Source organism: Lonchura striata, chromosome 2 (assembly GCF_050655825.1).
Source record: "Lonchura striata isolate lonStrDom1 chromosome 2, ASM5065582v1, whole genome shotgun sequence".
In the NCBI taxonomy this organism is placed as follows: domain Eukaryota; kingdom Metazoa; phylum Chordata; class Aves; order Passeriformes; family Estrildidae; genus Lonchura; species Lonchura striata.
In genome coordinates, this window is record NC_140704.1 from 19,178,437 (window position 1) to 19,206,415 (window position 27,979).

At 36.3% G+C, this 27,979-nt stretch overlaps 1 protein-coding gene and 1 long non-coding RNA gene across 25 annotated transcripts in view; one reads left to right on the forward strand and one right to left on the reverse strand.

Annotated features, from left to right (window-relative positions):
* The window catches only part of LOC110470607 (nebulette), a 135,223-nt gene that overhangs the window by 97,238 nt on the left and 10,006 nt on the right, over positions 1–27,979 (forward strand). For 21 of the 24 annotated variants that reach the window (XM_085565704.1, XM_085565669.1, XM_085565691.1 and 18 more), the window contains 6 exons: positions 1,564–1,657; positions 3,878–3,982; positions 5,119–5,290; positions 9,212–9,304; positions 10,276–10,404; positions 27,628–27,743. In XM_085565704.1, the coding sequence (XP_085421830.1) occupies positions 1,564–1,657; positions 3,878–3,982; positions 5,119–5,290; positions 9,212–9,304; positions 10,276–10,404; positions 27,628–27,743 (709 nt within the window). Of the gene's footprint in view, positions 1–1,563; positions 1,658–3,877; positions 3,983–5,118; positions 5,291–9,211; positions 9,305–10,275; positions 10,405–19,524; positions 20,755–27,627; positions 27,744–27,979 lie in introns of those variants that run through there. The other 3 variants (XM_085565760.1, XM_085565794.1, XM_085565767.1) reach the window with 3 other exon arrangements.
* Positions 22,833–27,632, reverse strand: LOC146768137 (uncharacterized). Its single transcript, XR_014951004.1, has 3 exons — positions 25,148–27,632; positions 24,446–24,568; positions 22,833–24,004 (listed from the first exon to the last, which is right to left on the reverse strand). It is a non-coding gene; the product is annotated as an uncharacterized LOC146768137 (long non-coding RNA).

The window sequence follows — 27,979 nt, forward strand, 5'->3', positions numbered from 1 at the left end:
CTCCTTCTGGTTCCCCAGTAACCTTCCTGTCAGAATTTAGTATTTAATAGCTGCAATAACCATTTGCAGGGACACAGAAAAGAAGGCAAGGACTGGAGCAAGCTACTGCCTTCCTGATGGAGTTGTACCCTGTTGAAAAGTCCATGAGAGACCAGGCACTCTCCTCACTGAGAGCTGCCATCAGCAGCTGTGGGTTATGGGTCCACAAATAGCTGCAGTGTTTCCCTAGTGTGCATTCACCAAAATAATTTTGAGTCACAATTTTCAAGAATTCTGCCTCTCTAACTCAGCATCTGGATTACTGTTGATATATCTGGCTTTCCTAAAATGCATTCTGTTCAAAAACTGCTTTCCTCTTTTTCAAGCTAGTCTATGTAGTATTTCTTCTCCCACTGTTGTTTACTCTTCACTGATTTTTGTGTTGTGAAGATTTCACTGGGAAAGTTTAAATTCTTTTCAAGTCACTGGAATAGTTTTGAGTGAAGAGTCTTTAACGTCAGCCATTTCTAGAAACATTAATTCTTGAATAGTTCTTTTACCTTCATAAATGTTAATTTGAAAGTCTAATCCATTTAAAAGCTTACCATAGTTTTAGTAAGACATTAATTTTTCAATTGGAATACATTGATGTAGACAGACCAAAATTGTGTTGTGCTGGAAGACAATTGCTTAAGCAATAGCTGCCTTACTGCCACAGTGCACTGCAGAATTATGAGCATAATGTATCTGCACAGTCAACCTTATCACTTAAACCCAAGAGCTTCCTTTTGTGCTGAAGCATTTATTTTGCATAAAAATATAAGAGTTGGTATTAATTTGTTGCCAGGATCTGTTACGAAATATTTACCATATTTGATTTCCCAGCATGTGGTGCTAGATTTAATGTTAGATTGCTTGGTCTGTCAGTGCCATGTCCTGTCCTGATCTGCTTTAGATCCTGATCTAGCTTTGGGTGTGCATTTGGTTAATGCATTGTGTTTGTTTGGTTACAAAGTGATGAAGGGGATATTCCTACAGTACATTTAAATAAATGCATGGTGAAATTAGGCTGTATTCAATTGGCTGTTGTCTGATGTTCTGTACCCTCTGTGTTTAATCACCTTTGAATATGTCATGTATAAAATCTAGAACATAGATGGAGACCTTATAGAATTTTTGTGTCTTGACAAATACGTATTTACAGTGGACCTTCCTGAAATTCAGTTTTTCATATGCTCTGCTTGCCTTTACTGCATTATATGTGGCTTAACCCCATTCCAAATATGAGTTATTTCTCTGTAGAGCCAAGGACCTGTCTGGTAAATGCCAAGCTATTGTGTGCATGTGTGGGTATATATCCACAGAAATGCATTAATAAACAGCCTGTATGGAAAAAAAAAAACAACAAAAAACAATGTTATCTTTCAAAAATCAAGTTTTATAAACTTTAATAAACTTCAGATGCGTTTTAGCTTTTCAGTTGTTTCCTGGATGACCTTTGAAATAATGCATTTTTATATAAAACAAAGATATATTGCTATATCTGAAATAGTATGAATATATATTTCATTCTATTAAATAATAGGTTCACTACAGAGAGCAGCCTGGCAAAGCTACACCTGTGAGTGTCACTCCTGAGATGGAGAGAGTCAGGAAGAATCAAGATAATATCAGCTCGGCAAGTTGTTTGAATCTTTTTGTCATTCAGGTTTTGCAGTCGCTGTAGAAATATAAACGTGGATATGCTTTTCCTTTTACATTTGCTATGTCAAAGAAGTCCAATTATATCATTCACTGATGAGATATTTGTTTTATTTTTTGAGGGCATGGACTGCATATATGTGCAAAAAACATATTCGGGATTGTCTGATTATTTTTGCAAAAAATGTAAGTGGTTGTGTTGATGTCAGTATTTTTCGAGGAGAGAGTCAGTAGAGGTCAGTCATTCTTTGCAGTAAAGAAAACAAGGAAATGAGAATTTAACCTCAGTGCAAATGTTTGGGGTTTTTTTGTGATTTGAAGCATGGAAGCGTCCATTCCATTCTGTGACATGCCACCTCTGTTAGAGCTGAGTAGTTCTAAATAGGTCCCACTGCTAAATACTAAAGAGTAGGGTAGTGTCTATTTATTGGCTTTTATGGTAATAAAATGTAATTGCTACTAAAGTAGTGTAAGAAGCAGGAGACAATTCTATTGAAGAACAAGGAAGAAGTAGAAAAAACCTGATGAAGTAAAGGATAAGACCAGTTATATTGCAGTCTGTCCTCAAGACTGAAACAACATCTGTGGCAAAGTCACTGCAGAGGGTAAATAGAAGAGCTTTCATGCAGAATCACTGTGGCAGAAGAGAATTACAAGTCATGAACATTTGAGAACTGAGTGTAGGAGTGAAAAGTAGGTTGGATTTGTCAGGGAATATGTCCAAGGACAAAGGAATGGAATCTGACATTATAACTGCATATATCTTAATCATGTTCTTAAAATGCTCATGAATATTTACCAAAGTCAATTATTTTTGAGGTGTGTAGTTGAAAGTAAGAGGAAAATGTCACAACAGTTCTAGTCTTTAAATTTTTTTTAATTTGTGAAAATTTCATGTGTTTCACCAAGTGACTCAAGTTGTTGCTGTTTTACAGGGATAAAAACTCTATGTTAATGAGAAAGATAAAAATCAACCGATGTTGACTGTAATTATTCTGTCCAGAAAATGCCATATATTGAAAAACATATGTAGCTGAATATATTTTCTAAGAGAATTTACTGTTTAATTAAGAAGGCTTTGAAGAATATGCAGTACCATATATTTTTGTTTCTCATACATTACTTCAAACTTACCTATGAAACACAGACACCAAGATGTATAGTTTCATGGGTGTGCTTTCTTAGCCAATACATAATCTTAAGGAGGGTTAGACAGCTTCAGTACATGTTTTTTCTCATCACAAATGCATGTTGAAATAGATTTGCATAACTTGTAGTTACACGTATTACAAGTACTTGAGAAGTAGTACTTGAAGTGTGAATACACAGGTAAATCTAAGATATTAAATAACACAGTGCACAGGTTATGGTGCAATGTAGGAGCTAAGAGAGGCCATTGGTAGAAGAATTCAACAAGATAGAAAAAACTATTAGAGTACTCACTTCTGAACCCATAAGTAGGATCAGCTACTTTCACTATTTTAGAATTTTGAGTGGATTTTTTTCTTACTTGTTGCAGTAATTAACTTTATATCTTTACTAGTCTCTAAAATGCCACAAAATAAACTAATTGGGAGAAATGTGATGTAAGAGATTCAGTACTTACTGATGCACAAAACCCAGAGCCCAAATATTTGTTTAGGATACAAAATATTCACATTCTTCCCAGACATGTTGCTTTGTCCTGCTAGTAAAGACTGGCTATTGAATGGGAGTTATAAACCTTCCAAAGGATTAATCCTCTTGTAGGACTTGAATTCCCTGGGCTTCTCAGGTAATCCCAATCCCACAGGCTCTCTGTTTGTTTTAGTAATAAGAAGGTTGTTTATCATTAGCCATGCAAACATGTTTTAAGGATGTTCTAAGTCATGGTGGTGTTTTCTTAGTATTTATCTTATTTTTCAGTTGATCATGAATGATTTCACTTACATCATTCAAACAGTCACAGATTTCAGCTTTTAAATGAATACTTTATTTTGAATAAGTGATTGATGGAATAAATGTGCCTTTTGGCCATACCAATATACAAGCTCATCTGTATCTTCACTGTGAAATAATTTACTGCCACATGAGTGTAAAGAAAGAAGAGAGCTGTTGGGCGCTGTGGTTTGGAAAGGTACTGTTGCACGGTGTGATTCTCACCATCCTTCCTACTGTAAACAAAAAATTCACCTGTGCTGTTGTTGCTGTTTTGCAGGTGAAGTACAGCAGTGATCAGAGGCAGATGAAAGGTAGACGTAGTGTGCTTCTAGACACACCTGAGCTAAGGCATGTCAAAGAAACACAAAACAACATCTCAATGGTAGGGTACTTTCTTCCTGTGACTAGAGCGTTTTAAGGAATGGCACTTGACTTCCACTGGATTTTGCCTTCCATTAATATAGGTAACTAATGGAACTCTCTCCTCAGGTATGGAAGGAATATTTTCTTCTTACGCCTGTAGAGGGAGTGTTTGCTAACTGCATAGGAGTGTAATGAACATTTTCAAAATACTAATAAACAGTTTTCTAACAGTTAAATGTCTGTTCTTTTGGGTTTTTTTTGTTCTTTTTTTTTTTTTTTCTTTATAAATGTACACACATCATTTGAGCATCACAATTTCACTGGATGAGGTGACACACTTCACCTTGTGCCTGTGCATGTTCCTGGTTTCTGCGTGACTTTGGTTCTTGGAATGAATTGTTTTGTGTGCATCAGCTTGTGTGAGAATGTTTGTCAATTTAATTAATGGATGATTAAGTTATTTATAATGTAAATATGCGTAAGCAGCAGTACTACCTTTACTACTCTTACTAATACTGGGGTTTTGTTCCAACACTTGGTGCTGTAACACTTTCTACTCTAATGTCCTTTTTTCTAATATTTCCTTTTAAAGCAGGCAGTTTAGAATAACTGTTATTCTTTATAAAAAACTTATTTTTAAAGCCAGCTGACATATGATAAAACAAAAGAGCAAAACACACATTTTGTATGATACTGTGCACGTAGTCAAAATTATCAGGGAATGAAAATGCTTAAGTTCTTTAGAACTACTACTGCTGGAATATTTTTAGTGACAGATATATTTGTCTGCATAAGTAGACAGCTATCTTGTCTTAGAGAAGAAGGGAATGTACTAGATTACCTCCTGAGGGAATGTCTGTTTTGTGTCCTCTGTGATAGTAAGATGATGCTTTGCTGCTTAAGCTAGTGCATAATTCAGTGTCAATGGAAAAGAAATGCAAAATTGATAATAAAATATCAGAAAAACTAGTTAGGGTGATAGAAAATACTTGGATGGCCATCCAGCATATCTCATGTGTATAACAATTCTGTTATGGTGCAAAGTCAAAGTATGTAAGTGCCTCATAAACCAAAGATCTGTGCATTCCTGCACAGAATAACCATTTGCTGTCAGTTGCAACCTGGGTAAAAATGTAATTATCCTTGTTTTCCTAGGTAAAATATCATGAAGATTTTGAGAAGACAAAGGGCAGAGGCTTCACCCCAGTGGTAGATGATCCTATAACAGAGCGTGTACGAAAAAACACCCAAATTGTCAGTGATGCAGCATATAAAGGAGTGCATCCACATATTGTTGAAATGGATAGAAGACCTGGAATAATTGTTGGTAAGCTGTTAAATACTGTTGTAATTGAAGGCATGGTGGGGAAGATAAAAACCCCTGTTTGTGCTCTTCAGATTCTATTTTCTCTCTTTTTTCACCATGAAACTTATGGTTGAACTACAGGTTCCATCTCAGCTTCTAGACAAGTCATAATGGGAATGAATGGGAGATATATTGTCATTTGCTCTATAATTAAAAAAAAATATGGCTAGCTGTTACTTTAAACTTGAATTTTGACTCTAAAAGGAATGTCAGAATATCTACAATCTTAATTTTACACAGAAAAAAGATGGTTAAAACTGATTCTGCAAGCTATCAACGTTTAAATTTTGCAGGCCAGTTTGAAATTTCCCATTCTGTGAGTCAGTAATTTCTTCAGAATTGCATATATCTATTTACCTTGTGTTTCACAATTTCACTCAGCTTTGTAAATATCTCAGGCTGTAATTCATTACTAACTCTGGTAAATCAACTACCAATGTTGAGAAGTGATGTTCTGAAAGATGGTCCCAGATAAGGATGTGTGTTCAAGGGATAGAATATAGATTAAATTTATATGTAAAGACAAGGTGTTGCATAAAGGTATTATTTGGCATAACCACAATGAACTCTTTTTAAAAATTGAAATGGATATTCGAAATTGCTGAAAAGTCAGCAAGTCTGCTATGGCAAAGGAAACAGGAATATTTTTTTTCTTCTTGTTTCCTTTTTGTTTTGGTGTGTCCCATTTCTGTTTTTCTGTGCTTTGCAGCCATGTAGATCCCAGAGGGTCTGCATACAAAAAAACCGTACTGAGATAGCACTCTAAAATTCTTCATATATAGTGATAACAGTGAGGCTTTAAGTTTGCATCTCAAAATCCAGAGAAATTGCAGGTGAAATGGACTGACTTGGTCACATAGGCCATCCTCCTGCCTAAAGCAAGGTTAACTATGTTTTTCCTGCCAGATGATTTTTCAGTCTGTTCCATAAAGTCCCCAAGTAAGTCTCCCCCACATAATGAAGTATATTTCCTTCCTTTTTTGTTGCCATCCTTTATGTGTCTGTAGCTATGGTAGCCTTATATGAGAAGAGGTTTCCCAAAAGTGTGTGCTGAGAGAGCTCTGCCTGGGGCAGGTGCTGATGGTCTTCCATCACTGCTCACTTTCATAGTTGTGGTGCAGCCAAAGAAAAAGAAAAAGGCTTCTGTAAAATTGCAGTGTGACATTCAGTTTGTGATTTGCTCTTTAGTGTATTCTACGAGCCTCCTGCTCTCTGCTGCATTGCATGTGTGCTGTAGCCCTGTGTAAGAGCCACGTGTGCAATCCCAAGTTCAGCAGCTGAAGCCTTGCTAGCACAAGCAGATTGGAATGAAGAACATTCCTGAGATAGATTCTTGACCTGTAAGAACTGAAATACGTAGTATTATTTATCACATAAAAATACTCCAGTATCAAAACGCAGAAATTCTTATTTTCCCATGTCTGCCAAAATTGTACAACTGTTTAAAGGAAAAAGACCATGACTATTTCAGCTAACACTTTTTTGGAATTTAATTGCAATTATAATATCTACTTGTTTAAAAAGAAGTAGTGAGCTCCCTGCTTTTGAAATGTCCTTGGCAGCTCACAAAAAATCTGCAAACTGAAAAATGTACTTAGGACTCTCGTGAGTATTTTTTGTAGCTGTAAATTGTTCAGCCAGTTAGAAAAAGTGTGTCAGAATCCCTCTTGTTGATTTTTAATGTATTATTGGTGAAGCTAGAGCTACTTTTTCAAATGCCTGGCTACTAAAATTAATGACACTGCTCTGGCAAATAGACACTAGTTTTAATCCTATTCTAAACCCATCAAGATAAATTGATGTTGGTGAGCTTTGGTACTGTTGCTAAAGAGAAACCACAATTCTCCCATGAATATAAGGATATTTTTCCTTGGCAAAAGTTACCAGGGAATTAAAATTGATTTGTGTTATATATTGCCAAGATTCTGATTCTATGCATGTTATTTCAGATCAGAGAGATGGATAAAAGCAATACAAATCAATGACTTGCACAGGTGCTGCCATGAAGCCATACTTATATTTTCACTTACTAAGGCATGATCAAACAGGACAAGTTGCGCATTCACCAATTCCCTTCTCATGCCTATCAGTGCTTTATGTAGGTGCATAATTTATCTCCATTAGGAATAACACATAGTTTATCAAAAGATTTTGCATTGGCTTTAATTTATCTTGGCAGGAAGGAGTTAGCACTACGCCTCACCTTATGGGAGTTGTGGTAGATAATGTGTAATGTTCATACATTGAATGTATTCTAAAGCCATGGGATTTATTTTAGCTCTGTCTGTTCTTTCCATTGCAACTAGGCTATTAATAATTTGAAACAAGAAGTATTTGGGTCCTCACTGTCCTACTTTACCTACAACCCATTGCTTAGCTTGGTACCTCTCAAACCAGCAAAAGAACAAATCTGGGAAGACAGATTTTTCCTACTTCCAATATATGGAGTAAGTCTTGCAGCCAGGTCTGCCCAAGAAGCTACAGTAAAAATGTGTGATCTGGTAGATTTGTGCTTTGACTGATTATAATTTACATCAAGCTTTTAATTGAAACTGGTTTGAAGAGATTAAAATATTTATTAATTTTAGACATCATAGAATCATTTAGATTGGCAAAGACCATTAGGACCATCAAATGTTACCATTAACCCAGGTCTGTCAAGCCCACCACAAAACCATGTCCTCAAGCATCGTGTCAACACATACTTTAAATATCTCCATCAATGGTAACTCGGCCACTTCCTTGGGCAGCCTGTTCCAGTGCTTGACAACCCTTTCAGTGAATAATCTTTTCCTAATATCCAGTATATAAGCCTCCCCTGGCACACCTGGGGCCATTTTCTCACATCCTGTCACTTGTTACGTGGGAGAAGAGACCTATTCCCACGTCACTACAACCTTCTTTCAGGCAGTTGTAGAAAATGACAAGGTTGCCCTGAGCCTCTTTTTCTCCAGGCTAAACACCCTCATCTGCTTCAGCTTCTTCTCACCAGATTTGTGCTCTAGATGCTTCCCCAGCTCCATTTCCCTTCTCTGGATTCTCTTCAGCACCTCAGTGTCTTTTTGGAATTGAGGGGCCCAGAACTGAACCCAGGATTTAAGGTGTGGCCTCAGCAGTCCTGAGTAGAGGGTTATGGTCACTGCCCTGGTGCTGCTGGCCACACTGTTGCTGGTCCAGGCCAGGATGCCATTGGCCTCTTGGTCCCGTGGGCACACATTGGCACAGTTCAAGAGTGGATGTAATTTTATCCTATGGTAGATGTGTACAATGCAGATTTCTACAGCTGAATTTGTCACCTTAGTTTTTTTTTTTTTTTTAAATATTAATTAAGAAAGATAGATACTTTTGAGTTTAAATGAATTAAGCAATTAGTAGAAATATATTTTGGATGAGCTATGGCCCTGATTCTCTTATGCTGACATGATCTGTGCTGTATTCAAAGGATAGTCTCTAGTGTCTGTCAGCTGTGGAGCTGTGTGCTGCTGACTGTCAGCTATAGGGATATACACTGCACCATCTCCATGCAAAAGGGTGCTGCTGGTGAACTGGGGAAATAATCTTATGCCTCTGGTGATTTTGGTTCTGCTCCTGGAAGAGACCTCTTATATGTTTATTTAGACTTAAGAGCATACTAAGGTCATGTTTAGAATATGCGGAAAAATTATGAGCAAAAGTCTCCTTTAATGTTAGTGCTTAAAATTAATACACTAGGTTCTTTTAAGCAGGAAATTGAGCTTTCTGATCTCTTCAGGTGAATATCTAGGTATTTTGGTTAATTTCTAGATGAAGGCAATTGATTGCTGATTGTTAAAGCTCATTCCTTTCATGCTTTTACTTCCTTTGTTGTTTGTCTGTCTTATACTTTCTGTGCTTTGGAAAAAGATCTTAAAGTTTGGCGCACAGATCCCGGCTCCATCTTCGACATTGATCCTCTGGAGGACAATATTCAGTCTAGGAGTCTGCATATGCTTTCTGGTATTGCTTATATCCTGACTTTTCCCCAATTCAGCTTTTCATGTTTATGAAACTAAGCTGATACTGTAAATTTTCAGGTCAATATGCCAGCCATATGTTTTATAAGCATACTTGTATATATATTTATAACTATTGTAGTTTAAAAGCAGTATTTTATAGGAACTTCAGCCATAATCACATGTGGAAATAAGAAATAGTGAAAGAAATATTTTCTTAAACAAGTTATTCATGCCACTTACAAGTAGCCATTTAAAAAGCATTGACCTACTTTGTCCTTGCTATAAGTAGAATTTTCAAATAGTTGGACCTTGTAAAATTTCAGAGTTATATAAAGTGGCCTATTTACAAAATTGATTTCTTTTCCGTGCACATTTTGCCTATATGGCACATAATATTATGCTTTGTTCAACTATTTGCAGCTCCAAGGTGTACATAATTTTAGGATACATTGCTTTCTTTAGGAAAAGAAGAGAAAGCAACGTAATAACAGGGAGCGGGTTTTGGCTTTACAAGTTTATTGATGCTTTCCCTGCATAGTAGTGTTTATTTTGAATGTTTCATTTTTCACATGCATTTCCTTTGCTACTTTGAAACTTTTAAATTTTCTTTTGAACAACATACAACTGTATTTCCACATGCTGGGATAAAGGAATAATTTGATTTTCCACTGGAAATTTTTGTATTCTTCATCCTTATCCCTTTTCTTTCTGGTATCTCAATACCACCTTCCATTTCTTCTATTCTTTTAAAGCAAAGAAAAAGCTTTAGTTGTATTAGATTTTGAAGCAAGGTTTGGAACCAATGATGCTCAAAATGGAAACAAAATTGCAAAGAATTGACTTTTCTCTAATTTTACAGCCATCAGTGTATGAATAGCAATGTTAGCAGTGGTGGGGTTTATGTTGTTGCTTGTGTTTGCACTTCCATAATCTATTTACTGTGATATTCTTTATTTCTTTCTACCTTTGTAGAAAGAGCAAGCCGTTACAGTAAGCAGTATTTACATTCTACCAGTCTGGGGGATTATAAATCAGATGGCTCTGACACGAACCCTACCTTTTCTTACTGCAGTGAGATAACAAGGCCATCTGATGAAGGAGGTACCCTTTATTCCCACCTTTTTTCACTAACACCACTGTTGCAGTGTGTTGAGACTTCACAGGCCTGTATTAACTCCACATCCTTGTGTAGTCACAAGTAGAAACTTGGTAAGCTGTTGCCTGCTTGACAAAGGAAGTAAAGCAGAACTGTGCAGTTTCTGCGTGCCATACCATTCTATTGTGAATTCTCTTTCACAGTTTTGGTAATGCTGTTGGCTCCAAAGCCCTGTTAACTCCTATTTACAGTGCTTTAAAGAAAGTGTGTTGTGGTTTTGCAAAATGTACATGAATCTGCTTTTTTCTTTTTTTTTTTTTTTTCCTTTTCTTTTTTTTTTTTCCCTCTCAAATGACACAATGTAACTGAATGAAATACATCTTTAACCTGAAAAAAGCATATTTACCTTGGGCTTTTCAATGGGTAAATCAAGTATATCATAGTATTTTAGTGACTAAAGTACTATTTCCCATATTCAAATATGCAGGTTTTTTGTGGCTCTCTGTTTTGATGTTTAAAAAAAATCCAAGGAATTTTATTGTGTTCTCTCTTTCTCACATAACTAAATTTTCTCATCCTGTCAGTGGCTTCAGGACCAAGGTTAACATTCAGCTGGGCAGTTTATGTAGTCTGTTATGGTTAACATGGATTAACATTAGAATACTTTGACAAATCTGCCTTCTCGGGTACAAACCCACATTGTGTACCTGTTTGATGCTGTTGATTAGAAGAAAATTTAGGAGAATAATGAATAAGGGTCTAGTCATCCTAGTGGTGTTACAGTATGCACTAGAGTTGAATGATGAATTGAAAATATTCTGAATCATTGTATTCTATATAGATAGTTTTAAAATAGTGATTTCAGCTTCTCAGTGCATTGGAAAGATTATACAAAGGGTTACTTTTTTTTGTCTTGTAAGAAACCAATTAATTGCTTACACAACATCAAATTACCCATGCTTTTAGAAGACTTTAAGGCATCTTAATTGTAGACTGCACTTGTTAATGTTTGCCCATTCACTGGAGTAATACTTTACTGTGGTGGTTGGTGCTTATGGAAACTACCTTTTTATGGGTGCTGCGTAAATACAATCAAGGAGCTCTGATTAAGAATGGGTGAAGGAGAAGGTGTTCAGACTGAAGTGCTAACTCTGAACAAAGAAAGAAACACATATCTTTGACAGAAATGTACTGCCTTTTATCATATCTGGCTAACTTTATTTGGTATTTTAACTATATTCTCAATTCTTTTAATAAATGATAGCAATTATGCACATTTGTGTTGTTTTTCTATTCTGATGGTGCAAAGTGGTCTTCACAGTCCAGTGCACATTGTTTGTCTATAGCTGTTCTGATCTTTTCTTTGGAAGTATAACAAGCCATTTCAACATTGCTTTGTCAGCTTGATTTGATTTTTAACAGATATTTTTTACTACTTGAGAATGGAAATGGGCTTTATTTTCCTGGTTGTTCTGGCACTAGTAAGCTTGCTTTTTGTGGCTGTATTTGAATCTATTGTTGTGGTGATGTCTTGAATATATCCTTCCCAAGATCAACATATTTTAGCAAGAGATTGTTTCCATTTTAACCCAGCTGACCAGCCAGGATTTGAGCACTTGTAGACAGCTCCCATTGCAGGGAAGAAATAAGTGCCACAGCTAAGTAACTGAACATAATCCTAATGATTTACAAGAAAATGCCATTTCTGTGAAAACACTTAAAGAGAGCTAGCAGAAGATAGCATCTTTGGCCAAAAATGCTAATCTTTTTCATCCCATTCAAATGGTTATTTTGCACATAGCCGCAAGACAAGTTTGCCCATGACCTTTATACAATGTCTCTTATACCATAAATGGGAACCAAATCTATTTTGGTGAGAATCCATGGCTGTTTCTCATGGAGCTTGTACTCTTAGATCAGCAGAGTTTCTCATTGGCCATTGTTCTATTTGGTGGTGTGCCAACATGAAAGACAGTTGGAGACCTGTAACCAATTTTACAATCTCTTGAGTCTTTGGCCTTGTCTCATCATATACCACATATTCCTACATTGTTCAATTGCTACTTTATTTTAGATACATTTACTGATATTTGACACATAATTCAAACCCTTGCCTGCCACAGCTGATAGAATTATTCCTTAACTACCTCTTCCCAGCCCTTAGCTGGGTCTCTGACTTCATACCAGATGTTAAAGGCTTATTCAGATCTAAATAACTCTCTCTTCTCTTGGGGAATTTCAGTAATAACATCACAGGGAAGCTACTAACATTGTTCATTAGAATTATTTCTTTCTATTTTGTTCCTGACTGTTATTTTAGATTATGATGTTGAGTTTAACCATGTGTCCTTCTCTACGAAATCAGTAGATTTTTGGGGGATGGAAGTCCAGAAAATTCTGTTAGAGTATTTTAGAGTATTGCTGGTAAAATTCAATCAGCAAGCTGGTGCAGTTTATGGACTTTCATTTTAATCATATTTTTTGAAAATACTTTTCATCATTGTTAGCAATTATTTTCAACTTGGCTATAAAGGATTAGAAATTAATGATTTCTCTCTTGTAGTCCTGCTTTTAACAGTGATGTTGCAACTTCTCAGGCATGGAACCCTTTACTTTTGGAAGGGTTTTTCAGATTTTTTTCTTCAGAAAGACTTGTTGAAATATATATGGTTGTCAGATTTATTTTTGCTTATAAAGACAGACCAGGCAGTTTTTTCTTCACAGAACACTAGGAAAAAGCAGCAAAGTTCTGAAGTGTAGGTCTCTCTTGACAGCATTCTGTCTGAAAAATACCTCAACTGTTGTGTTTTGGGTTTTATTTAGATTCTTTATAAAGTCTTTTCTGTGTGCTCTGATTTTCTGTGCAGCCTTGTACAGTGGTTTTCTCCTAGTTCTTTCCACACTCACTCTCTAGCTCCCCTTCCTTCCCTTTGAGTAAAGTGCTGCCCTGTTAGTTTGCATTCAGGCTCCAGGAAAGAATGATTTGGTTAAATCATATGGCTCAACACCTCTGCTGATCTGTCACTATTTTGGAAAGTTTCTAGTAGAAACCTTCAGGGCTGGTTTTATCCTCTTTTGTATTTAACCTTTCCTTTTTTTAAAATTTTTTTTTCTTTGATTTCCTCTTTATGTCTAGTTTGTGTGCACTTTTTTTTTTTATTTTCTTGATACACAGGTTCAGACTTTTTCAGTATAAATGACCATTTATTTTTATTTTAAATTGTGTGTAGTCTGTAGATGGAGAAAAATAAGAGCTGACTATCAGTTAATTTTCAGGTATGAATATATTGTTACTCTGGTGGGGAAGAAACATGGTTTCTTGGTTATTTTCGATGTCATCATCATATTATCTTAAAAGATACATAGAAATCAGTCTGTAGGAAACAGAAATCAGTTTTGCAGTACTCCCAAAAACACATGCAATGTAGGAAGCCTTAGTGGATATTAGGACAGAATTTTCAAGGGCCTTTTGTTGTGTTTTAAGTTTGAGTGCTCAAATGTTGTGTTTTTGGCTGGAGCCAGCATGTTACTGGTTGGCTGCATGTGTGCTATTTTCACTTGACTCCTTTAGCCAGGTTTTTCAGACTCAGTTCACCTGCTGCCACCAGACAAGTAGTGAGCATAATGGAGCCTTGATATGAGTTTGAAGTTCTCCCTTTCTTTTTTTTTCATGAGACTAGTCTGGCAGCAGCATGCAGGTCTCTATCTTTGCCTGGTTAGGTATCTTCTTTTACTTACACTGGCAATCCAAATACACAGATTTCAATAAGCCACTTATTTTATTATCCGCCTTAAAAGGAACCTGTAGATTGCTGTGAGAAAACTGAAATTTTTTCTTAGGTACTTCATTGATATTACATAACAAAATAACAACCCACAAACAACCTCTGAGGAATAAATACAAGCAAATGGGCATTGCTGTCACTATGACTCCAAAGTCTATGAAGACTGAAGAGAACACAATGCTGCAGTCTCATTCTTAAAGTTTTGAAGTCTTTATCTAGCTTGGAGTGGAAGTTTAATCAATGAGAAACAGTAAGTCCTTTTATCTCTCTCCCCAGTGGCATGTCATCATTGTGTAAGATGAACCTTCTGAAGAAGAAAGGCTCCAGAAATCTGAGTCTGCTCCCCTCCCTTCCTTCAGACTCCAGGGGTTATCTTCCTCCTTTCCTCACTGAGGCAGGAGCTTATCTGTAGGCCATTAGAAGAACTGCTGTTAGAGCTGCAGTGTGAACACAGCCCTGCTAAGAGCAAACACAGACCTTGGGTATTGTGTGTCACTGTCAGCAGCCTTGTTCTGTGTACCAGCTCAAGGAGAGGCCTTTTATTGCTCAGCCCAACTCTGACATTTTAAACGTTAATTTCAAGGATCTCTCCTTCACTTCCCTCAGCACACACCTATATCTGTAACTCTGTATGTAAAATGATTGTTTGTAGGATTTGCCTGAGGCTTTGACACACACACGTATATACCATGGAAAATCCTAGAACAAGTAACTTTGCTGTTCCTTCTGCCCCTGGTTAGTCTGGTAAGAAGACTACAAATGACTCAGATTAAATAGAGACAATCCCTCTTTATTTCACACATTGGTATTGCAAATGTTTCCTAGTATGAAGCCAAGGAGTCTCATTGCATTGGGATAGTGGTCATAACTCTTCTCCTGTGCAAAGAGCTGAACGAAGAAGTGGAACAAAAATCTTGAAAATCCCTTCCTTGATCTGTTCTTCCCATGAATTTTTATAAAAAACCCTCTGGTTTTGAGGTTGGGAAAAATCACCATTAGTAAAAGACAAGTTGAAGAAAAAAAGAGAGAACAATATTTTACTGCTCTTTATGTTGTAATGGAGAGATCTGTCTTCCATGTCCAGGTTCAGGTGTCAGGAGTACAGAGCAAGAATCCTTCGCTCTTCTTCGTATTCATATTCAGTTGGTAAGCTCTGCCATTCTGGGGAGGTCAAGCAGAATGGCACAGCAGTTATATTTTCTTCTCTGTCAGTCAGGAGAGAATTGTTCTTTTCTGCTAGGTAGCTGAGGTCTATTTCCATAGTGTTCCCTAGAGTCTGGTAATCAAACATGGCATTCAGAGGGAGAGGAATTGTGTAGTTCACGGGAAGAATGTAGGCATCTTGTCCCCTTTCAAGTGTGTCAGCAGGCTGCCCTGCCACAGAAAGCTGAACAAACCAAATCAAAATGATGCTCTCTGTCTACTCTCCGTCCCTCTTAGTGAGGATCACATTGACACTTTTCTTAGCTACCAGACTCTTACATCTGTTTCTGACTTTTTTGTATTTCAGACTAGATGGTACTTTGGTTTTCCTTCTTTAACATGCCAGCCTCCAGCAGGTTTGCCAACCTGAAAGCTAACATATGGGAAAAAAATAGTCTTCTTCCATTCAACAGCATTTTGGTAAAACTGTTTTCCCATCTTGGTAATCAGGTGATTTTTTGTTCTTAAGTGTGTAACGTACTGCAAATGCTTGCAGTCAAATAATAAACAACTCACCCACAAACTTCTGTGATATTTTTGAACTTAACTAAATAGCTCCCCTGTATGTTATAGAGACACAAGTGCATGTATGTTTGTAATCTATCTGGTGCCACAAATTATTTAGCATGAAGAGTTTTCTTTGTTAAAGAGCTTGCTCTCCAAAACTAGTGAACCCTGGTCTTCGATTCTCAAATATATTTTTACAGAAATTATATAGTTTCCCTTGTAAAGGTTTGCTGTAACTACATTGTACCCCGAAAAGACGTGGTTTTTCAGGCAGCAAGACAGAGCTCTCTCCCTTCTGAAAATTGCATCTTTCATTTGAAGGAGGTGTATTTTGCTGTTTCAGTTTCTGCCTCCTATTTTGTAGTGCCTCCTAATATCCAAAGGGCATTTTTTTCCCGATTTAAAATAATGTCATTACAGCTAGAAGAGTTCTTGAAAACAGTGGGAGGCTTCCTGGTGTTAAAAACTTTCTTACCTCTAGATTTGAGGTAAGAAGAAAAAGTAAAGACGAAGTTTGGTGTAAGAATTTAGATTTCAGGTAGAAACAAGTTGAGTTGTTCCCTACAAATGTGCTAATTTCTGTGTGTTTACATGGTAAGAGGATTTCTGCTTAATATATAATTTTGTCTCTGAATAAACCATTTGAGCCTTTTAAGCCATGTAAGTGTAGGAATCCAGAAAGGCATTGGGACTACATTTATGCACAATCCTGTGCATTATCAGGTTTCTGTCCTAGTCTGGACTATTGGACTTTTAGTATCCTCTGCTTTTTTAATGCAGAACATGAGAGAAATTAGTCCAGAAAATTATATGTCTTTCTTTTCCACCACAAAGAGGTATTAGCTATCTGTAAAACCTTATTTTTTAACATAAAGCTTGAAAATTCATATAGTAATTCAAGTGATTGCTTAGTCAGATTTTGATTAAGGTCTGGTGTAGCATGCTGGGAATAAAACTAAATACTCCTTGCTGGTTAAGATAGAAATTGTTGATTCTTCTGAAAGCACATATTAATTCAGTATCTGTTCACTGAGGATGAGTTAATGTTTCAGGGAGAACATACATTACATACTTCCAAAATATTTTTGCTTAGATTCCTTATGCCTATCTTTGATTCCCATGCTTCTCTCCCACACTCTTGGCATCTGGCAGCATCAAAAGACAGTCCTCACACATCCAGGTGGAGGACAATCCAGAAGAGATCCCATTTTTAATTTCTGTAGTATAGCAGCAGTTCAGGGGATACTTCTGTTTGTTCTGCCTGCTGTCTGAGTTTGATGTTCCCTTTTCCATTAAACAGTTGGTGAGCAGAAAGTGGAAAGGAAGTTTCCAGGGGACTCAGCAGGTGGAAGTGTTAATGGCTCCCTTGGCAAAGAGTTGTTTTCAGTTGTTCAGTGTGATTCCCTAGAGCAGCTTTTGATACACTTCAGAGAATGTTATATCCAGTAGACAATAAATATAATTAGTAAAATTGTGTGCAGTGACATACATGATCCTGGTTAATGCTATCCTTCCACCATTGTTCAGATTGGTTATACCCACTATGCAAATAAATCGATGCACAGAAATCAAAGCACAGCTTCTGTGAGAAGAACTTACAGGCTTCTCTCTCTAATGCACAAGGGCAACAGTAGATGTTCAGTAAATGTAAGAAAATTATAATTGTAATTAAAGGCATGTGGGTAATGTAACATGTTAACCTTCATTTTACTAAATCTTCCCTTTTGTGAGGAAGCCTAGAGCAAAGCTGTCCTATTCACAATTTAAGTAGGAATTGCAGCTTCTTGTGGTACACCATGGCCCCACTAGGACTGAGGATGCCTTGGGCTGGCTTTAAGACATTTTGTGCCTTCATAAATAAACTAATGTAGTTGGATGTGTGAAGAGAGAAAAGGCAGATTGTACTACTGTCTCAGCTGAGACATGCTGCAACTTAGGCTGAATGTCAGGCAGAAAAGTCAGGTGGCACTAAGTCTGTAACAGCGAGTCCTGGCTGCAGCTCCTGCAGTGCTGCAAGCAGGATCCCTGGGGTCTGCTTGTGTTCCAGACACAGAACCAGCAGGGAAGTGGGGCTGTGTGTGCCTATTGTGGCATAGCAGCTGGTAATAGACACACGGGCTGAACTCTTTGGACTGTCCAGCTACCACTGAAGGAAATGCCAAACTCATATTTGTAGTGGTGTCTGAATAAAACGATCTTTTCTATTTGAACTGCTAGAAAAATTCCTATGACAATATATAATCTATACCCTGTTAGTAATTCTTTTTTCCTCAGGTTACAATAGAGTATTTAATGCATTTAATTTACTTTTGTGAGGAAAATGAGTGAATTAAACATCTAGAAAAGATATTGCAGTTGAACATCAAACTAAATTTTTTATCACTACATTTAACTGGTTTAGAATATTTTGTGTTCATCACAATAACTCTAAAATTACATTTTTGGATTCAAAGCTAGGAAGAAATAGGACTCTAGTTTTAGGATTAGAAGTCAAATAGTTTAAGTAATTTTCTCTTTTACAGCGCTGTAGTAAAAATTTCTCAGTGGAATCTAGTAGGAGAATAAATGGTTCGTATTTTAGGAGGAATAAATTTTAAGTGAAGTAGATGGTTGTAGCTGGCCATAAAGTCTTAAATAGTCTGATATAGAATTCACACTACTTTTAAAATCCCCAAAACAACTGTTCAAAGACATTGGATGAAGATAATAATTAATACAATTAATTTTAAATTGTAGTTTTATATTGTGTTCACTTTCATTTTGTGGTGTTTTTTAGCAAAACCAACAAAAACATGAATATGAAAAAATACTACAAACAGCCTTTTCTTATATTTTTAAAGGCTGATAACACTTAGAAATATTTTACTGAATTTTCTGGGAGATCATTTAACACCCTATTTTATAAAAAACACTGTTACTTTCATTTGACATTGTGTTTGAAGGGCCTACTATGGTATTGCATTTATCATATAAATTCTTTTAAGTGTTTATGGTCTTGCAGCCCTAAATGACCATTCCAAAAGTAATCTGTGGAAGCTGATGTCATTTTCAGAACATGAAAATTGTCTGCTCTACCAGAACAGGACTGGCTTTCCTTTTTGTAAGCTATGAGCCTGCCACTTACCACCTCACTGATCCAGAGTCAGACACAGGCAGGGACTCTGTGGCTTGTTTGAGATTTGGCTTCTTCTCCTCTCCTGTTGCCAGAGCACTAAATTATGTGTAGTTAATACTTAACAATTCTGTGATGCTTTACTAGGACAGTAATGTATTAATGATCTCAAAAGCTTTTGAGCTATTACCCAGTATCCTCTAATTCCTGTACCTCAATAAAAATTATTCTCTAAGCAGTATCCACAATCTCTTTCTGGCAAAAATATTCCCTGTCTTATTGTCTTTTCATGGTGAGGATAGATGTCCTGTTGACTGTCCTATTTCTTTTAATGCTGACTACAGAAAATAGGACATGCTGGGTTCCTTTCATTTTTCTCTAGACTGTGCTATTTGATAACTGCTTGCAGACAAGGTTTCTGGAGACTGTGCTAGCCTAGGGAAATTTAAAAATATATTGCTATTTTGCAGTTACTGTGAAGAGGAATGAAAGCCATACTCCTTTTTTTTTTTTTTAAGGAAAAAATTGTCCATGAGAGACTGACTTTTGAAATACAGAGATTTAGAACCCTCAGAGAGTCCAGAATGGACCTTGGAAGATAATTTGCCATGAAATGAATATGATGGAATTGATGGATCCACCATTCCTTTAAATGTGAAGAATTAAGAAGGTCTGAATCACCAGACATGTAGACTATGATGTACTAGAGAGACAGTTTGCCAACTGTTCTTCCACTGTCCTAGATAGTATTTCTCAAATTCTCTCTTCATCTGCTATTGGATTTATGATAGCCTTAAAACACAAAGACCAGCATAACTATTATTATTGCTTGTTCATACAAATCAAGAACTTTGGACTGAAATATGAGATAGTCCCTGTCTAAAAGGAAATCTCAAATAAAACAGGATTCCAGTGTTACATGAGCACCCTAGACATGTTTTTGTAGTTCCTTTCAAAATGTCTTAGTTTTCTCTGTCATATGCTCAACAGCTATGAGAGCTTTTGTTGCAATTTCATTCTAAATCAGATTTTAAATTCATGTGTTGAAATTGCTCTCAGGAGTTATAATTGCATGATTCTGCATTTCCCATAATAATCTACTTCAATTTGCATGGTGGATACAATATAGTTAGCCTTAATTATTGCTAACTGATAAAATGGAGTTCTGAAATAACTATTCTTTAAACAATTTTTGTCTAATCATGACACTTAAGAAATTTAGTTTAAAATACATTATTTTATAAACTGTAGTATGTCAGTAAGTAGTCATGAGAGTGGAGATGTCTTGATTTTTTTCATGATGAATAATTAATGATACTTTAAACACAATATCAGTACTTTTGTTAGCCTCCTCTCCATCGTTTTTTAAAGCATTTCAAGATTGCACAGTTTATGTCTTATATCTTTAGAAATTAGGTTATGGAAACTTCCTAAGCTGTAACATTCTGAATTCGCTACTGAATCCAAATAGTTCAGAGCTTCAATTCTAATGAGGTCAGTGAGCATGGCAGATACTTATTAACACCCTCTGTGAATTAGGCCATACTTTCAGGTTGTTATTTCAACAACCTAATTATATCTGGGTTTGATATTCCAATTTACTAACTATTACTGACTCCTGTAATGGATAGCATGCAGAGAAACTGCTGATTCTGACAGAACCACTGAGAGTGACAAGCCTGGTTGCTCAGACATCCATAAAGGCAGGCTAACTGACTAGTAAAGGACAAGGAAAAGAGGGGAAAAAACTCAGAAGAAATGAAGAGAAAGTTACTTTTACAAGAAAAAATGCCAAGATGCCTTACTATGGTGTTTTCTACTGTTCTGAAAACAGCATTTTTCTGTATCAGAGCTCATCATCTTCAGTCATCAGGTTAGTGCTTTTTGTATTGTTTACACAGTCTGAACTATTCCCAGTAAATTTGACTGTGCTATGCTACTCTTTCTGATTAAAAAAAAAAGTCTGTAATAGATAAGCTGGGAATTTTTCAGTGTTCATCAGAAGATGGTAGTTTAAAAGGAAAACTTTTATATAGGAAGGGTTACATGGGATGGATGTCTCAATGCCAAAAGAACCAAATTTTTCAGTTTGAGATTTTTAAAACAAGGAATCCAGCTTTGTGTTGAAATATATTTAATGTTGAAGAGACATATGAGCTGTAATACTGATTGAAAAGTATAGATACTTTGATATGATTGGCAAAAAAAGTTTCTTTACCCAAATTTTAACATTTCTCTTTGCATGAAACTTTGGGATTTAAAAAAAAAATCCTCCTATTTGGGGACAGGAGCATTCTTGGCAATCAGTTCTGCACTTTAAAATTATTACTGAGGTTTTCTTAATGTTGCATCTGTCTAACATTCCTGTACTCTTCTGTTTGTTTTTTCTACTTCTGCAACTGCTTTTTTACTGTATTCTTTAGAGACCATCTCCTTGCTCAGTACAGTGGGGTTGCTGCAGAGTTCTCATATCAACCTCCCTGGGCAATCCTTGCACGCTCATTGAAGTATTTTAAGTTCTCTGACACCTGTTTATACTGTCAAGTAAACAGCTCTTGCTGGCTGCCTTAGGTTTAATATTCTCTAAACTTCCACTATGACTTTTTAAGAGTATTAGGGGGAGCTAGGATGCAAGTAGCCTGCAAGTAGCTGAGCAATGTCTGCTACATGTGAACACGTAGGAGCACCTGCATTACATGGGGTGCTTTGTTTGGAGCTGGGTGCTGGGACATCTGGAGGAAAGTGTCTGTGAGAGGCTCAGCTCTTTTGTGGTTTTAATTCAGAGGCAGCTTGCACAATAGAGAGGTGCTTAGGAGGACATACCTTGCAATAACTGAGCTGATCTAGCTGTTCATTGCTTTCTGCTGTCCATGGCATTGGGTCCTGCCTCTGTCCTTGCACTGTGTTTGATCTGATTCCTGGCTGAGCTCACCAAGTCAGAAGAACAGCCTAGCTGAGAGGAAGGAAGGGGTAGCAGCAGTTTTAGGCTGTCTCAGCCAGCTCATGGGGAACCAACCTCAGATATGCAGTGGGCACCAGAGCTGGACTGCCTGTAACCTCCTTGAGACATATCCCCTCATAATTCCTGCCAAATTCTTCCAAAAGTCTTAACTTCAGCAGAGAATGATGTTTAGCACATCATCTTTAAAATTCTGCTAAAAGCTTGGCTGTCGTAACAGTCAAGTTACTTTTCTACTCTTTATGCCTCTTTAATGTTATACCCTCATCACATCTAACCTGCCTTACTTGTTGCCAAAGTGTCAAGATTCTTGTTTCTGATTAGCCTGTCATATGGGCCTTCTTTAAATCTTACTAAATTCTTGGCTAGCAATGATGATGTTCTGTTTATGCTGCTGTTGAGCAGGATGTGAACTTCTGCAGAATTAATGTGTTAACCTCCTTCAAATCTCTCCTTAAAACTGTTTCTCAGGTTGCTTATATGATTAATGCAGTGCTGAGCTGAGCTCATCTGAGGAGCATGGGAAATATGGAGGAGAAATTAGAGGGTTTGTGGTTGCTCAAATAGGTGTATTAAAATCTGCTGATCCCAAAATAAAAATTGACAGGACAAGGCCTGAAGAAACTGAACCTATCTGAAAATTTGGCCCTCATTTTAAATGGGGACAAACTATATTATTTTTAGAGGCTACTTTGAGAAAAACATTCACTTTAAATATTTCAGTGATGGTGTGTAGCTACCAACATCTGGGGAAATTGATAGAAAAAAAAAAATTATCTACCCAGAATTTGCAATTAAAGTAACCTCTTTAACACTTTCTGGAGAAGGCTTTAAAAGGTATCAGTTGTTATTATCCACCAGATTTAAGAGAGCAGTAACAGTTTTGTTTCCTGTATTTCCTAAGGTTGTATTTCTTTAGCCAGGTGTATTTCTTTAGCCAGGTAATATACTGGGAAGTGTCAAGGGGGTTGTGCAGTTCAGACACAGTGACTTGTGCACATGGACAGCACATGGGGTGACTTGAGTCCCCAGGAATGTCCTGTAGGTCTGCATCTCCCCATGTGTGACTGCATCACTCTGTCTTCTGTTGCCTGGGACATAGCTGAGGCTTTCTAAGGGAAGAACCAAAGAAAGAATGAACTGAAAACTGTGAGGAAAGCTTTCTAAAGAAAGTCTGTGAAGCCTGCATGAAATGAAGTAACCTGTGAAAAATATAGCAGTAGCAAGGCAAAAAAAAAAAGGAAGGACTTCCATATATATGGATGAGCATGATACCTTTAAGTAGCTTCATCTGTTTTGGGTGAGCTCATTGTAATGGCAGTAACACAGAGATATATGATGATGCTGTATTCTGGCTCTTTTGTGCCACTCAGAAAGCCTGCAGCTTTTTACCTAATGTATTGCAGACATTAGAACTAGGCACATAGTAATCAAAGTCATTATATTAACTTTGTGTTTTCCCATGTTATGATTACAGATTGTTGCAATTTTCTTTGTGAGTTGTATGAAGTCTTAGGACTGAAACTGTGACTTAAGGTGTTATCAGAATAGGAAGGATACTATTAAATCCTTAAAAGTGTATGATGTGTGTGAGTAAATGGAATGGTTATTTTGCATGTGGTTCAGTAATTGGCATGTGTTGCAGTAAATGGCAAAAGTAACACTGAGGATATATTGTTTTACCATGGATTATCAAGTTTTTGCTGTACAAAAGAATGGCAGAGAGTTTAAGTATGGTATTGAGAAAATGTATCTCAGAACCTAACTTTTGACTGATTTTTCTTTTTAATATAACATTTCTTTTTAAGCTCATAGTTATACGATGCTCTCTTAAGGATTCCTTTCCTGTTTCTACATTTTGACCTTTATCCTCCCCAGTTCTTTTCAAAGCATATCCTGATCAGTATACACACTGCAGACCCCACTGTCTGCAGCAGAGAGTTGATAGGTGCTATCATTCTTCCAGCTGCTTCTTTTTCTTGGAGGCTTCCTCTCTGTTTGTCTTATATAATGTTCATTCATTGTTCTTGCTCATTTCTCTGAGGAAACCAGTAAAGATATAGTAAGAGATATATGATACATTTATGCAAATAGATAATTTAAAATGAATATCTGGCTTGCTTGGTAAGTAGGACAAGAAAAAAAATAAGTGAGTTTTGATAAATCAGAATGCATCTGGAAAAGTCTTAATGCAGCCAAAAAAAAAAAAAAAAAAAAAAAAAATCCACCTGTACTTCTGGGAGCAACAGTCAGCCCTCAGCTCCATCACCAATAAATCTGACTTCACTTAAATGAATTTCATGTTCCACCACTGCGTTTTATTGTTCCCTTAGGTTAACTAAAACCATTGCTTTGGCTGCTGCTGCAATCAATGATGTTATAGAGCTTTATACTTCTGACTTAGCCAAAAGATTGCAGTTAACTATGTGTGATGGTGATGAAAAAAAGTCAAACTCTTTCTCTGCATAATTTAATCTCACCTTGAATTATCCATATGTCATGAGAAACACAGCTCAGAATTGTCTCTTCACTTATTCTTCTTATTTATATAATTCCCAAATAGTCTTCCAAATAAACCATCCTCTGAAAGTTTCTTCAGTATTCTTTGTTAAAAGTTGTTAGAAAATGATGATTGTTTTTGAATACTATAGTATTCTTTTAATGGAAAAACCCCCAGCCCACATGGAATTATTCAAGCAAGTGTCTTCAACACTAGTGCTGATATTTATACTCACATATATGATACCTAAATAAATGACTAGAAGATAATTAGCAAAACTAATCCTTCTTTCTGTTTGTATAAAATCTTTTTCTAATACTAAAATTTCTATTACTTCCCCGAATTTCTCATGCCTTGGAAGAAATGGTTTATTTTTGTAGATTTATGTTTTCTCTCATTGCAGGTAAAGTAGCAAACAGCTTTGTTGAGTCAGTTTGACCGAATTGTCTCAGCTTGTGAGAGACTGATTGCTAAAGAGGAAAGCACATTCAGACCTGCAGCTGTCACTTGTGACAGAGGAGGGAGCTGTGGGTTGTCCTCCCCAAAATAAGACAGTTGACTTGGAGGTCACAATGAAGCTGACCATCATTGGGCTTGATGCTTTATGCTGGCAAGGGGTGATTGATAGGAAATGAGAAAGATCTCATTTGGGGAGAAGGAATCAAGAACAAAAGGTTCCTACCAGCCTTTGCTTCTCTTGGGAAGAAGAAAGGGACTCTCAGGATGTCTGACCCTGCCAGGGACCAGGGAAGAGCTACCAGCCCTTTGCTGTTGCAGGGCAGGCTTGCTGCTGGCTGATCAGTGGTCAGTGTTGGCTGAAGTACTCCCCCTGCTAAGTTAAAAAGTTCAAGCTGTGCTTAGTTTTCAACCCATAAAAGTAATTTGCTGCTGGTGTGAGGAGATGAGACACTGTTGACTTTGACAAACTGGCCTACAATTCATGCTGGTGGTGAATTAGACAAAATGTATTCATTTCAGCTTGATCGCAGAACCTTTGGTTAAATTATGTTTTTCAGTATTTTCTCACAAAGAGCCACATCTGCTCATGTGGAAATAGCTTGTAAAAACATTGAAACATAAATTATTTGATGAACTACGTAGGACTATTCACTGAATGCATGATAATTCTGTGAACATGTTAATGAGTGGCAATTTTCTGATGATTGAACTGCTTTAAAATATCTTTCTTCTTATATGTCATTAGAATGAACTTGGCCCTTCTGGAACCTCCATTATTCATCGTGTTCAATGCTGCATCTGACTGCATATCACTTTAATTTCCCTCATGTAACAAAACAATCTATTCATTACAATCGTTTGAAGCATGTTTTCTAAATAAGAATAACCCTAGTTAATATATAGTGTTAGTGATCTTTACAAGTATAGTAGAGCAAAGTGTAGCATCCCAAATTGTAATTACACACTTAGTGCACTTGAATATGCTAACTAAAACTAAATGTAAGTTTTAAGAAGAACCTTTGTTGAAATCAATGAAGCAGGATTAGTAAAATAACTTGCTGAAAGCACAAGGTTGACCTTTCTTTCTGAAATAGTTGAGCAAAAATTTACTCAGTAATCCATTTTTTCACACACATTTCTTGTCCTGACAACTCAAGAAGCAGAGAATTATGGTGTAATACTAGTGCAAATATGAATACTTATAATAAATATATATCTTTATTGGGATTTCTTGATTTTCCCATGTGTTTTTTCATTTTACAAGCCCTGGATCCTTTCACACATTGTGAACCCTGTTAAATCTTATGTTAGATTTGCTCCTTTTTGAATCTGTGTGTGATGGCTGCTGCAGAAGTGATTCTAACTTCCCGAGAAGCTCAAGAGATCTATCCCAGGAAGTGCTGGACTGCTGAATGTTTGAAGATTTTTTAATAATTTGCTGCATAAGCTCTATCTCCTTTAACCAAAAGACAGCTTTTGGAAGAGGAGATAGACTATCAGCTAAATAGACCACTTGAAAAATATCAGCAGAAATACACTTTTTTTTTTTCAGTGTAGCTAAATGAATTCCCCATTGAGCTAGTAAAATTCTGGCAAATAACAGTGGAGGTGGGGTAATAACCTCCATGCAAGCCAGAAATCTTTATTCTTAGAGAGCCTGAGTCTTGTAAAATATGCACAAGTATGTAGTGACTAAACTTTAATCTTTCTAATTTGAAACCACTTCAGTATTTTTAATTTTGCTTTTAAAATACTTTTTGGCCTTGCTAGGAAGATAGTTACTTATGCTGGGCTTATTTCTCACAGTTTTTTGATCATGTTTTTTGATCATGTTTTTTGATCATGTTTTTAACACAGCTTTATTTCAGTAGGTTGCCATAGTAAGATGCTTGGGCAGATGTGGGAAGTTTATGAATGCTTTTCTAGTAAGCAATATAGTTAGAGATCCCTGTTAGTTGTAGTCATGCTTTCAGCAGCTTTCTTGGTACAATATAAGTTAATATATTATTGATTAGTATACAGAAGTGTTAAAATGTGAATAAAATATGTATTAAAGAAATTGGACAATTATGTGGTAAGAGGAAAATACTGAATAAGGTGGACTTCGAAATATATAAGTAGCATTGATTTCTCTGTGTTGGACTAAGAATGTTGATGAAATCAGAATAAGCTAAAAAACTTGACTGTGCGCTCACTTAAAATTTCTGCCTCTTCCTGTGAACTGCAATCATTCTTTGTTCATAGCCTAATAAATAAGAGTTAGTTTGCAATTGGTTAAGAATTAATTACAGTGAATTTCTAGTAAACCATTTCATAACTGTATTAGCTTTTATTCATTATTCATTCCCTAAAGATGGCAGCTTATGGGACATATATTTAGTGCCTCATTTGTGTCAGTACCAAAATTGAGTTCATGGTCTCTTAAACTTTCATAAACCTTTTAATGATTAAATTTCTAATGGTATGTTAAACTTTTCCTTCCAACTAACCCTAATAATGTTTGTGGATGTATTGTTATAGCTTTGGCTACATTTATGTGTAAATCAGCCTTTAAAAAGCCTTATGTTCTTTATGGAAATAATGGAAGTGTTTTGTATGGAGAAATTAATGCTATTAACAGTGAAAATAGTCTACCATTTCTACAAAATGTTAGATAAGGGCTGTTTTAAAATATTAATTAACGTGTGTATTTTTTTAATGCAGCCCCTGTTCTCCCTGGGGCATATCAACAAAGCCAGACTCAAGGATATGGATACATGCACCAGACCAGTATGTCATCCATGAGGTCCATGCATTCACAGCCTCATTCAGCAAGTCTGGTAAGTATTGAATTTAAAGGAGGATTTTGTTTGGTAAGCACCATCATCAGCTATTGTGAAATCTCTTAAATATGACAGAATTGAACCCTAGAGTTCTATAGTTGACCTATTTGACTGTCTTTATCATAAATGTAACTGTTAGTCCTCATGTATGGAAAAGATTTAAGTGACTATGGGCAGTGGTAAAAACTTCTATATCAGAATACATTAAAAAAACTATGCTATTCAGAGAGCAG